Source organism: Typopeltis vanoorti, chromosome 16 (genome assembly GCF_054136105.1).
Source record: "Typopeltis vanoorti isolate ZY-2024b chromosome 16, IOZ_Tvanoo_1.0, whole genome shotgun sequence".
NCBI lineage: Eukaryota > Metazoa > Arthropoda > Arachnida > Uropygi > Thelyphonidae > Typopeltis > Typopeltis vanoorti.
Window position 1 is genome coordinate 59,335,761 of NC_143564.1, and position 13,984 is coordinate 59,349,744.

Consider the following 13,984-nt stretch of genomic DNA (forward strand, 5'->3'; position numbering starts at 1 on the left):
ATGAGAAGAATGAAACTGAATTTATTGAGCTGTTGTGAGACAACTTCTTCAAGCAGCATGTGACACAAGGAACAAGACAGAGGGCAAAGAATGTTAGATTTGATTATAGTGTCAAAGAGTGTTTCAATTAAAGACATAACTATTCTGGTTGGTGACAGTGATCACGCAGTACTCATTTGGGAAGTGACTAAGTTTATGAATGTTCCATTCAGAAAAAGTTACATGCTGAACTACAAAGCAGGAAATTATGACCAACTGAGAAGTATACTGGGTTCAACAGAATGGTATCAGTTGCTGGATGAGAAGAATATTGACAGCACAAAAAATACTTAAATGATGCAATATCAGAATGTGTTCCGAGAGTTAGAAGAATAAACATCGGTAGGAGTCAAATGGATGTGTAATCTAATTAAGCAAGAGATTTGTAAGGAAAGGATGATGTTCATTATGAAAATTATGAGCAGTAGGCTAGAATAATCACAACTATTGTGTGGAAAGCTAAGTCTGAGTATGAAAACAACCCACAAGCATTCTCTCATTATGCTGCAAGTAAAAGAAAGAATGAATATGAAAGAATAACTTTTCTGAATGCAGTGATGGTGACAGATGCAGAAGAGGTTGTTCAACTAATGAGTGCCTATTTGGCTAAAAGTTATCAACCTGGTGTATGCAACATTGAGTTCACTGCTACCGTTTCACTGGACGAAGAAACTCAGGTGTATGAAGAGGAGATATTAATAACAATTCAGCAATAGGGACCGATGGGATATGATATCAGCACAAGTGCTAAGAGTGTTCAGGTGAACTGGCTATTCCTTTCAAAGGCTATATAATTTGAGTTCTCAGAACAGGAAAGATTCCACAGGAATGGAAAGAATATATTGTAATTCCATCACACAGGGTAATACAAAGACCGATATATCCAACTATCAACCAATCAGGAGTGGTGGTGAAGATTTTTCAAAAACTGGTTAGGGCCCATAATCAGAAATAGATTGACAGTGAATCTCTACTTTGCAATGAGCAACATGAGTTTAATAAGGAAGGTTATGTTTTAGTAACTTGCTCACATTCTATAATAGTGTTACCAATGAGTTAGACAAGAGGAATGGATATACCATGATACTTTAGGATTTTGCTAAGGATCCTTCCTCTTATCCATGCTAAAATATCAGCATGGATAAGAGGATGGCTGACTGACAGATATCAAAGAGGCATACAGGAGGATGTGAGTCATTAAGATTTACACAGGGATCAGACCTTGGTCAATTGCTGTTATTCAATCTGTACATCAATGATATTGGGGGGGGGGGGGGGGGGGGGTTGACAGGCAACATACAGCTATTTGCTGATGATGGAAAGTTAGGTTGGGTAATCAGGAATGCTGCTAATATGCAGTACTTGCAGAAATGATTTAAATAGGCAAGAATTGTGGGCAGGGAAAGTAATGCACTTTGGTGTGGTTAGATATCCAATGTTGTATTATACTGGTGAGATTATACTTGAGAAACTGATCAATATAGGGATCTTGGTACTAGCACTTCAAGATCCCTATACTGATCAGTTTCTTCAAGCATAATGCCACCAGTATAATATGACAACGTTGGATATCTAGTTCAGGGGCCATGTAGCAAAGATTGCAAATACAACTCAAAAGATAATTGCAATGCTGAAATGAACTAATGAACTTTCACATGTAAAGATAAGGATGTCAAGTTTGCCTCTTTACAAGGCCTTGATGAGACCTCACTTAGACTGTTGTGTGCAGGTCTAGTCTTCTGATTTCCATTCTGATTCTGATACAGTGGAGAGAGTGCAAAGGAGAGCATTAACAACATATCAGGATTGTAGAATACTGATTACGAAGACAGATTGAGAATTTGTAGACTGTAGTCACTAGCAAACAACAGAGACTTACAAGCTTCTGAAAGGGTACAGGATTTCAGTTGATGAAATTTCAGTTGAGGGGATCAACATCCAACCATTGATGTTGCACTGAGTAATTTTTCTGAGTGTTGCTGACATAATGTTTAGAGCCTCATAGCTCAGTCGATATAGAGGAAGCCCTTTGGTCGGAAAGACCTTGGTTCGATTCCCATCTACGACGTGAGGAACCTTTATCTAGTCTCTTTCGACTAAAGGTGAGTTAGCTTGTCTCATAAGGAGGTAGAGGGTTTTTTCACTTGGAAACTCAGGTTTTTCGTCCCTCAAAACAGGCAAACTGGCCCTGTGAACACGCATGGATTACAGTCATGAATACTTATGACATATGTGAAAGAGATAACCACATGTCGCTATGCCCGTAGTTAACCATGAGTTACATCATGGTGGTCAACCTCCTAGATAGGAGACGACACATGAATGGGACATAATGTTTCCAGAGGGATATCACCAGATCATAGTTTTTGTTAACTGTTTTGGAAGATCCTGCCAGATCTAAACACTTCTGAATAAAAAAGGGTAGCATTTACCACATGGGAGTTCACCTGTTGCATGGATGAGAAAAACTGGTACATTTATACTGTTGTCACATCTTTTGTTTTTTATTTCTGTAATCAAGTGATGCAACTACAGTATAGTACTTGGTTGGGACCTTGTGAAAACCCATGAAAAATTTGAGGATAAAAAAATTCGTCATCAAAGGATTTCTTGGTTCCAGAGTCACTCACCAATGACTGCACTCAAGAGTGGAACAGCCGGACAGGATTCTCCCCCCCCCCATGTCCTTAGGTGTTGCACCTCACAGCAAATAGTGGTAGGACATTGGTAGGCTGGAAGATAGAGTAACAGACTCAGAAGTAGAGTAAAGAAAAAGGGAAGAAAAGTGATGAAGAAAAAAAAATGAATGAAAAGGACCAGTACCATCACTAGGAGGTCCCTGTCCACTACAGACAGGTGTCCCATGAAGAGGGTATTTTTTAGGTATATATATATATATATATTTACAAATGGACATTTGCAACACAAGAAGAGCTAATTTGTCAAAAACCTTTTGCCTTTTTACCACATGCAGCTTGTGGCAATGGGGGTTGGCAACCAGAGCTCTATGTCTGATGATATGGAATCCTAGTGTATGAGTTGGTGTTTCTGAACTGTCTTAATAGACAGTTCAGAAACAATAACTTTACAAATAAAAGTATATTAAAAAAGGTTGAAATTGGCATGGTATATATATTCAAGACTTTCTAAAAATGCGTGTACAATTTAAATGAGTCAAGCATGTTCCTGCTTGATGTGCAAGTTGGACATCAGTGTGTAAACTGTGTTACATAGCTACAAAAATATCAATTTTGCTCCTCTTTTTTAGGTGAAATCTTTTCAGACAAATAGTTCGAGATGCAATTTTGCATTCCATTAATGGCAAACTTAAAAGCTTCACACACACTCAACAGGATTTAATACAGGTATCTGGGTGCAGCTTAACACTGATGGAGAAACTGTCAGTTTGAAAACAGTGCTATCAAGTGAGTGCAATCATAAAAGCAAAAGAAAAAAGAAAGAATTTAGAATCATCTTCTCTGTATACTATGTCTCAGAGAGCGTAGCGAAGATGGCAAACTATAATAACTGCCACTCATTTTTGGAAATCTGTTTGTTTACTAAGAAATAAATAATTTATCCTTCAAAAATAATTAGAATTACTTTTTAGAGTACCAAATGATTTTTTCTTTTTTTAAATTTGATCAAGCTTCACTGAAAATAGGGTTATTGCTCCAAAGCTCTGATTATTAAAATATTGCTAATGATTTTATTACTCACTTGTCCATTGGGATGATTATGCACAATGCAAGCCATAACAAATGCTGCCATACTACGATGTTCAGCCTAGAAAATTACATTAAAAAAAATTAAGCAATTCAACATAATGCACTTTGTTTAACCTAAGTCAAATTCAAATTTATGAATTCCTTACACCTTTCCATTCATCATTTCTTTATGCATGAAATGCATACAGCAGAGGATCTCAAACAAATCTATTTGTACCCCTCTCCAACATCAAAAAAATAAATTCTCAGATAAGTCAAGCTACACCTTTATTTTTAACATATTTTATACTTTGCAACATTTTCAAAGAGAGGCAATTAAATGCAGACTACAGAACCAGTTCATCAGTTTCTTCCCAACTCTTAAAAATCCTAGTCGACTCAGATAACATCTTAGTTTAACCACATTATGCAATCTTTGAGAAAAACTGAAGCAACAATGTTTTTAAGTACCTCATTTCTATCACATAGAAACATGGATTATTCCATGTATTGACACAGTATACAGGGAAAATATACTTTTATAACATACTACTAATGCCACAATCCTCTTGGCAAATTAAGTTACAAAGCTGAACCAAAGTGAAATGGAATTAGAACACTGGAAGTTCAGTTTTGTTGATTAGCAAGGAGTGGTTATATCAGTGATAATTTGGGGACATCACGTTAATTATATTAGTGATTATGTGTTTGGGAGGGGGGGGGCATTATATGAGATATATATTAGTGATTACTGCTAATATTACTGTGACCAGTAGTTAATGCAGCATTACACCAACAGCAGAAAGTTACAAAATGCAATTATTCATGTAAAGCAATGTTGAATATTTATTACGATAATATCTGCACAAAACAAAAAATAAAACATGAGGAGTACTTCATATGTTAATAAATATTACTTTACAATAACATATTTTTAATATAAAAATTTGCTTATAATTCTCGCATCAAATGGGAGAAAAAATTGTTTCCTTTGAAATAGACTTGAAGAGCCTACACAGCACAACTGGAAGAACAAGGCATTGCATTCCTTGATTGGACTTGAGTTTTCTTCTCATAATAATAATAAGAATCTTTGTATGGGCTTTTCAATTGAAAGTGAGTGTCACTCTCATTTGATGTTGACAGTTTTTCTCCTGGAAACTCAGGTTTATCATTCTACATACAAGAACAGTAGTCAAGAGAACGTATGCAATTCACAGCTAAAAAATAGTACTGAATGGTGGACAGTAGATAGTACTGCGTGTTGGTGGCATGTCATGTGCAACTAAAGGATTTAAGTAAAAGGATGGTGAGTTTAGTAGAGTGACCTCCCATAACAAGTCCTTAGACCTCCTTAGATATCATATGATAACAGTATATTCTACAGATTCTGGCAGTGATAAAACTAAAATATCAAACAGTGTATGATATAATAAATGAGAGATAATTCTAAAATAAATTATTCTTGTTTAATCTGTTACCCAAGTGTAAGCAAAGGAAGTTTGTGTGTGAAGTATCTTCATGAATAGACTAATTGTATATAAAAGCTTGTTGACTTCACATCAACTGCTTTATATCCCATAATGCAAAGCACATTTAGTTTCAGACAGGTATATTGCTATGCATTATGGGATAGGTCACTATCCAGACCAGTTTCAATCTTTACTGAAGTAACATTAGGAGTAAGAGAGATCCAGGAAGAATATTTGTTTCTTTGTTTTAGGTTTAATGGTGCAAGGACATCTATGGTCGTGCTGCAGCAAAACACATGTCATAAATAGACAGCATATATATGTAGGTCTAAAATCTATATGTAAAAATAAATGAAACATATCGTAGAAGTACAGGGGATAATAAATAAGCAAAAGCATAAACAGATAAAAAGCAATGTAAAAAAAAGAAGTATAAAAAAGTATTAAAATTCATAAAATGTTCCTAAAAACGCAGGTTTTTACAAGCATAATATATCATAAACTAATATTCGTTTTTATTTTGTGAGATGGTAAATATTAATGTTCTGTAAAAAATTTAAACACCACACCACGGTAACACTCGACAAGCCTGATAAAATCTGCCCGAGTGTATACGGCTCAGAAAAATAATGAAAGTGACTAAAATAACGACTATACTCATTGGTGAAACAGGGACAGTTGATTAAAATATGAATGATGAATAGTCCAGCATCACAAAACTCAGTGTAGGCATGTCATCACCCCTCAGCAAGAAGGAGTGTGTAAGATGACTATGACCTATGCAGAACTGAACAAGATCAGCTTCCTTTTTTATGGCCCTGAATAGACTAGACTGCCAAATTTAATTACAGATTGATTGATTGATTGAGCCTATTATATGTTTCTCTATTCCATGATGACTGTCACAGGATAAACGTTTGTGCATGATGATCTGCCTGTAATCAGTGTAGGGTACAGACAGATGGCACAAGCTTGAGAAATGAGCTGACTGAGTTGCAATAGTCTCATTTCCCTTAATCCCAATGTGGCTTAGAATCCAACAGAAGCATAGATCCAAGTGAATGCTTCCATAATTGAGAAAGAACATGTTGATTTCAAAAGAGCACTGGATATATAGCTTGAACTTTCTTATTGCCTGTAAAAAAACTCTGTGAATAAGTATATATTATGCACCTTTAAGAGCGATGCAGTGTTATGTATTTCAAAGCAACCTCAATAGCATACAGCTCAAGTTACTACATTTGGGATCTGGGCAGAGAATGCACTGTCTGGAAAAACAGCAGAAGATACCACTAGTGCCTCAGGTTTTGAACTGTCAATGTAGACAAGAACAAAATTAGTATTCAATTCTATGAGCTTCAGTAAGCTGCTGATAGACAACAGGAAGGGGTGTAATATTTCACAGCCTACAGAAAGAAAAGCATTGTGGTATGCATGAATGCTACGAGGAAGTGCATTGAGTAGTGTATAGGATATGTTGGCTATCCCAATATCTAGAGGTTAGAGAGCATTTATTCACAAACCAATTGGCTTTATAGCAGTCTATCAGAGTGTTGTATAGATTTTTTGTAATAGATTTCACGGTTTGATATGAACACAGATGATTAAGAAACTAACCATTTATTAACTTAAAAGCTAATATTTCACTGGTATTATATCCAGCATCTTCAGAGCACACAACCCAAAGTTTGTTACAAATGCAAAACAACCACAATCCGGTGTAACAGTGGGGCTAGTAAAAGTGATTGCAGCATGCAACACACGACTAAAGTCCTAATTTGGCTAAACATTTAGCCAAATTACTAACCACTTACACAAACAATTCTTCCTCTTTTGTTAAAAATTCTACCCACCTAAAAAGTATTTTAGAAAACCACCCTTTAAATAGTTCAGACCTAATGATGAGTTTTGATATCACCTCATTATTCACTAATGTACCACTGATTGAAACACTTAACTTACTAAATTCACAATTTCCCCCAGATATATTTCAGCTATTTAAATTCACAGTACAGGCAGGTTGTTTTACTTGGAAGGGGAAAATATACAAACAATTAGATGGCACAGCTATGGGTTCACCCCTTTCTCCCTCCTTAGCCAATTTCTACATAGAACATGTGGAAAAATTAGCTATCAACACAGCCACTCTCAAACCTAGTCTCTGGCTATGCTATGTTGATGATGTGTTTGCTATTTGGCCACATGGCCCAGACACATTGGATACATTTTTAGTGCATCTAAATAGCCAGCACCCTAAAATCCACTTTACAATGGAACTAGAAGCCAATGACTGCCTACTCTTCCTGGACACACTGATCACATGTCTTCCAGAAGGTTCCTTATCATTTTCGGTTTATAGAAAACCCACACATACAGGGAGATACTTACACAAACAATCACACCATCACCCTTCTCAACAATATGGTATCTTAAAAACACTAACCCATAGAGCTAGAGCAATCTGTTCCAATGACATTACTCTCACTGCTGTACTTTCTCACCTACGACACACCTTCTTAACCAATGGTTATAATCCCCATAAAATAGATAACATACTAAATGCTACCCAGAAATCCCCTCTATCTACCACAGAAGACTACAACAAAACTATCACCATCCCATACATTAAAGGCACATCTTAAAAGATATCTAGGGTGCTTAACAAACGCCAACTACGCACAGTATTTAAACTTTATGTAAAATTAGCAACTCTCATCCGTTCACCTAAGGACAAATGCACTCCTTTATCACATCCAGGAGTCTATGAAGTGCCCTGTTCTTGCCATCAAGCCTACTATGGACAGACAGGAAGAACTGTGGACATCTGCTTCAGTGAACACAAAAAATATATCCGACACTTTCGCTATGACCATGCTTTGGATACCCCTGCACATAGGATCAATTGGAAAGAAACAAAAGTAATGCACAGAAGCTTCTACAAGCCAGAGAGGTTGTTCCTGGAATCAACAGAAGCCTTAAAACATACTCCAAACCTTAACAAGTATGGCTGTATAAATCTACCAAAGATTTGGGAGACAGTCATCTTAAGACCAAATTAATATTTATTACTTTTATTTTATTTCATTTTTTCAAACTTTTTAAGACTATCATTTGGACTACTATTTCAAAACTTTGAATTTTTTATTTATTTTATTTTATTTTTTTTTAACCTAGATGGCGCCATATTAGGACTTTGGTCTTGTGATGCACGCTGCAATTATTTTTACTAGCCCCACTGTTACACCGGATTGTGGTTGTTTTGCATTTGTAACAAACTTTGGGTTGTGTGCTCTGAAGATGTTGGATATAATACCAGCGAAATATTAGCTTTTAAGTTAATAAATAGTTATTTTCTTAATCATCTGTGTTCATATCAAACCGTGAAATCTATTACAAAAATGTCTGACGAACACATAAGCCTATCCACGCGCATGTTGTATAGATTCTCCCATAGTGAACAAAAAAATAGTTGGCATTGTGGGGCAGTCTGGCAGGGATTTTATTCTTGTTGTGTATTGAGATAGCTGTTGATATTGAAGAGACAAGGAATTTGTCAAGTTTGAAATGCAACAGATGCAATTTCATCAAGTTTCAATCTTATAAATGCATGATACAGATAGAGCAAAAGAACATCTATTTGCATGTAAAGAGGTAGAGGACAGGGTGCAAAGATATTTGTTGATTTACAGCACTTGTCACATAACAGACATATTGAGGGAGGAAGCTTGGTTTGCTGTCAAATATGAGTCTCGAGACCTTGACTTCTAGTGCAACTGGGATAAATATGTGACCTAGTCAGGGTTCTAGGTCAGGATGAAGACCATGTCTGCAGTAAAAGTGCACACAAACTGTCTCATACTGTGAAAATCTGATCCTTTGCAAGTAGTGATTTTTGAGAGATCGTCAATGGCATAATGCAGCTAACTTTCTATGACTTTCATATTACATGAATGACAGAAGATTATGCTCTTCCACATATAAAAAGGAAGGCGTTGTTATCAAGCTGACATTGACTGCAAAAAGTGTGAAATTTAATGCTAAACACTTTGTGGGACTCCCTCCTCTTGGGTATATGGTAAGCTGAAAGTGGTTCCCACTTTGACTTGGAAGAGTTCTTGATGAAAAGAAGGAGATTCCCTCTGAGACCAAAACTGAGTGGGCTTTTGATATTCCAAAATCTCCAAGCAGTGTCAAAAGCTTTTCCATATTGTAAAATCTTGTATAGACAGAAATTTTAAATTAAATTCTTTCTATACTGAGATTGATTTGCTTGTAATTTTTGTAAATATCTAACTGTTGAATTACTGTACAACAACAAAGAGCAAAGAAAAATGTGTACAAAAGAATTGTATTAATAGAATGTTTAAGACAAAAAAATATCCCAGACGGATTAAAATAAGACCTAAGGCTATCACTCTTACGAAGGTCAAGAACGTACGGGTTTCCTGCTTTAACGCAGTGACAAAAAGAGGTGGCGGGTGCAGACCCATGTGAATACCCAAGGGAATGAAAGGGTAGCAAAATCCAAGGTCAATGGAGCAGCTTAAAAGGGGGAGACATCAAGAGCAAAAAGGTCGTCGTCACAGAGCAGATCACGCAGCACATTTTCGTCTGAGAAGGTCAGTCATCATAGCGGGAGTTCATCGGGGAAGGTCGGTCGTAGGTAGCCAGTGGACTGTCAAAGAGGAGAGGCCGTTATTGATGTCATCACTGAATAAGTATGCTTTCGCCCAGTTTTCTGTTCTGGCTCCTGGTTCGTGCATATCCCGTTGATTCTAGGTCAAGTGACCCATTCCAGCTAACAGACACCTGAAGATATTCGGTGGGTTGTTTAAGCAGTGAAAGGAGAGAGTTCCGGACTTCCTGTCACCAGTAGAAGTGCCCCATCGATGTCGAAAGAGGTGTCCATGTGTGAAAAGAATTACTGGAATGAAATAGATGGTAATGATCTCAAGGATTTACCGACATGGATTAGACAATTTTGTTGTGTCCCAATTTATGATTTTTATTCTATCTAATAATTTCCGCTTATCTATGTTCTACTATTATCTATGCTCGAGATATCACCAAAATTTTTACTAATATCTAAGTTATTTCTCCCCTTAGTATCCCTAATATTTGTATTATACTGAGCCTTTTGGGACATTTAGTTTAAGATATTATATGCAAAAACAAGGAGAAAGAACTAAAATATGTCAGAAAGTGTAACTATGTTGCAGTCGTGACACTTTATCTCGTTTCTTAACACATTAATTTCCCGCGCGATTAGGTTCGTAATTTTTCAAGTGGTGCATTGGACAGCAATTTCAGACAACTGTTTTATCATTGGACAAAAGATTTATTAAATTCCTTAACATGGTACAATTCAAATTTTAGTTATTACTCAATTCAATGCTATACTAAATATTTACAAACTGACATTAGCTTATCATAAATAATTAAGCTATGATCCTATAATGGGTATTACGATCATGTCGCCATACACATTCAACACATAACTTCATATGACATGGACATATAAGATTAATTCACACTATTTAACTATCTAAACTTAGTAGATTAACTAAACCTTTTACTACATTAACACATAACTATGACATCTAAAATTTGCTATACATTACAATGGACATGTAAAATTCTTAGGACACGTAATTACTTATATAATATTCATGTTAGCAAGCTTACTTTCATTATATTCTGTCAGATACTAAAGTCCTAGTATAATTTTTTTCTTGGTCACTTCAACAGTTCAGTATCAGAATAATGATAACTATTACAGACGAATTATAGTTAACACGAGATATATTTTACAGTACCTTTCTTTCTTGATTTTTCCATATGGGCCTCTACCTTTTTCTGATCGAACTATCTTGGTATAACCTCTCCGATAATCTGTTTCTCCTACGTTCCTTTTGGAATTGAACTATGCTTACGCGGTCTTAACCTCTTGTAACTTAGGACACACTTTGAATCATCTATATAATAGCTGTACAACTCGCAACGTAGACATCGATTTCTTTACTTCTTTCCCTTTCTCATAGTTGTCACTGGAGTTGAAACAAAGAATATGCTTTCTTTTCCTTGACTATATGGCATTCTTCACTTCTTACATAGGAAGTACTGAATCAAAATCCCGCTCACTTTCGTTTCCGTGTTGTGGCGACGGAGATATAACCCCTATCTCGCCACTCAGGAAAACCACGTGAAACCTATATGAAGGAGCTCGTGAAGAACTCTCTGGGAACAGAACCAAAAAAACCAAAAAGTCCTGTTGGGGGGGGGTTCCCAACCCTTTCATACCTGCTCTCCTAATGGCACCTTCTTTAACTTCATTTCCCTGCTCCTTATTTGATTTTACTTCACCGACCAATTAGGGTGGCATTTTTCTGCCAAACGTCCTTTGGTCAGCGAGCCCGTAACGATGTCTCAATCCGGGAATCGGCCTGGAGCGACAGTCTGTTGTTTTTCTTTTGCTAGCCTCTAACTTAATCCCCTTTCCAAAATTTCTCTATGAATTTACTTAATATTTTAATCTCTAGCCTCTCACATATCATCTCTTATGACTAATCCTTTTCTGTCTTATTTAGTTAAATTTTCTCTCTTATATCATATCACAACATTAATATATTCTTTCTTTTTTGTTAGTTAGTTCAACAAACACCTTTATATTTTATATATTTTATTGGATGCAAGAATATTTCTTTTTCTTTTAAATAATTCATCTATTATCTTTTATGCAGGGTTTTTAATTTATTTATTCTTCATGTTACACCATGATAGCTGAGAATTCTACATTCTTAAGATATCAGGTGTAACAATTTATTATCAAGTAAGGTCTCCTATATATGATTAACCAAAGGCAAGAATTGTAGCAGAGATTGCTGCATTTCTACAAAATACTAACAAACAATTAACCTCAGGACTGAAGGCAATTAGATGAGCATTGAGAATTTATCTGTTTAATTGTGAGATAAGATAGCATTTATTGTTACTTATTGTTTAACTTGTCTGTTGTATAGCATAGTAAGTCATTTCTAACATATGAATTAAGTGTAGCCACAATTATTACCCATAGTCTGTGTATGTAGTGAAAGATTGTTGAACTTGGTAGAATAGTTTAAGCTCCTAGCTAAAGTTAATGAGAAGTATAGAGTCAGAAATATTTTGCATACTTAGTATTAACCTCTATTGTAACTTGATTAGTATGATTAAATTGTTTTCTTTCTCAAATAATTTGCCTGATTCCTGCATACCAATGCACTGCTCATAAAAATCGAACCTATGTGACCTAAGGGGATAGTTTGCCACGACTGTAGAATAGAGTTTTACGTTGTTTGATAGAGTGTTGAGAGTTAGAAGTATTTCCGTGCTTAGCAAAGTGTTTTTCCTTTGGAAGGATATTTAAATCTTATCTGCGATTTCTGATGCCGCAGTCGAAATAAAAATAAATTTTCAGAAATCAATATTGAAGATATACGCTTGCTGTTATAACAAAGGAATTCAGCTCTAGCCCAAGGCAAATTCCCAAGATCTAAAATTACGTGCACATGAATAACATAGTTATTACCTTGAGAAAGGGGGGGAATTAAAATTGAATAAAAGGATTAAATATAAATGACTAAATCAAGCAACGGATTAGAACACTTGGAGTTAATGCTGTATAATAAGTAGAGTATTTAAGTTAAAGTAAAGTAAAATTCAATCAGGGAGAAAATATTGAACATAGACTTTGAAGTACAAATACAAATAAAAATAATATAATTTTGCAATGCTGCAAACGATGCAATTTTACAATATCAAAGAAAACCAATCGCTAAATGTTTGCATTTTAGGAAGGCATCTGTAATGGATGCCTTCAGGTGGACTAGATAGTAGAATGATATTTTCGAAAGCCAGATTGTGTTCTGGAAAAATGGTTGCTTCTCTCCAGAAAACATAAGCCCAAACGAATAGTTAAAGAGGGTTAATCATTCTTTTCAAAATTTTGCACAAGAAGCTAGTGAGATCAATAGAATGGTAATTATTCAGGGATTTCAAATCTTTCTCTGGATTAGGAAAGGCAATAATAATTGCCCTCTGCCAGGTATCAAGAAATATGTTCTCACAGAAAATACAGTTGTATAATTCACATTTCAGTTGCATAAATTTCCTGTTATAATATAAACTGCATTTAAGGTGCAACAGTTGATCTATGCATGATGACAACAGATGTTTCATCATCTCATAATGAATATTATTGGTGCAAAAGCAGTTGGATGGCACTTAAGAAAAATGGATTTCTTGTTTTCCTGCTTTGCTTTGTTGACAAGGAACTTGGTGGTATATGATGTTACTAATATTTTAACAAAAATCTCCCCAAATATGTCAGCAATCGTTGGATCAGCAACTGTGCATCCAGTGTGTTTAAGGATAGAGCATTGGTGGATGATATATCTGCCCTTGATTTTCTGGATTTTGTGTTGGCTGTTCTTGCTATAGACAGGATTCCTTTAGACTCTGACAGCAGAGTATATAATTCTCTTCATAAGATGTATCATGCTTGAGCATGTTTAAAAGCAATGAGGTTTGTTGTGAGGTATCTTCAGAAAATATCCCAAGCTTTCTTCTAAGCTTCTTTGGGGCTGTACAACTGTCATTCCACCACGGTTTAGGAAAATGTAGAATAACAATGGTATCCATAATAGAGTACATGGCTGTCCATGAAGAAAAGCAAATATCATTCGAAAGTGAACATTCTGAAATAAGCTGTCAGTTTCCTAATTGAAG

General features: G+C 35.6%; 1 protein-coding gene across 2 annotated transcripts in view; it reads right to left on the reverse strand.

Annotated features, from left to right (window-relative positions):
* Positions 1-13,984, reverse strand: part of raptor (regulatory associated protein of MTOR complex 1) — a 512,095-nt gene that overhangs the window by 285,274 nt on the left and 212,837 nt on the right. For both annotated transcript variants that reach the window (XM_090406523.1, XM_090406522.1), the window contains exon 13: positions 3,760-3,825. In XM_090406523.1, coding sequence (XP_090262649.1) covers positions 3,760-3,825 — 66 coding nt within the window. The remainder of the gene's footprint in view (positions 1-3,759; positions 3,826-13,984) is intronic.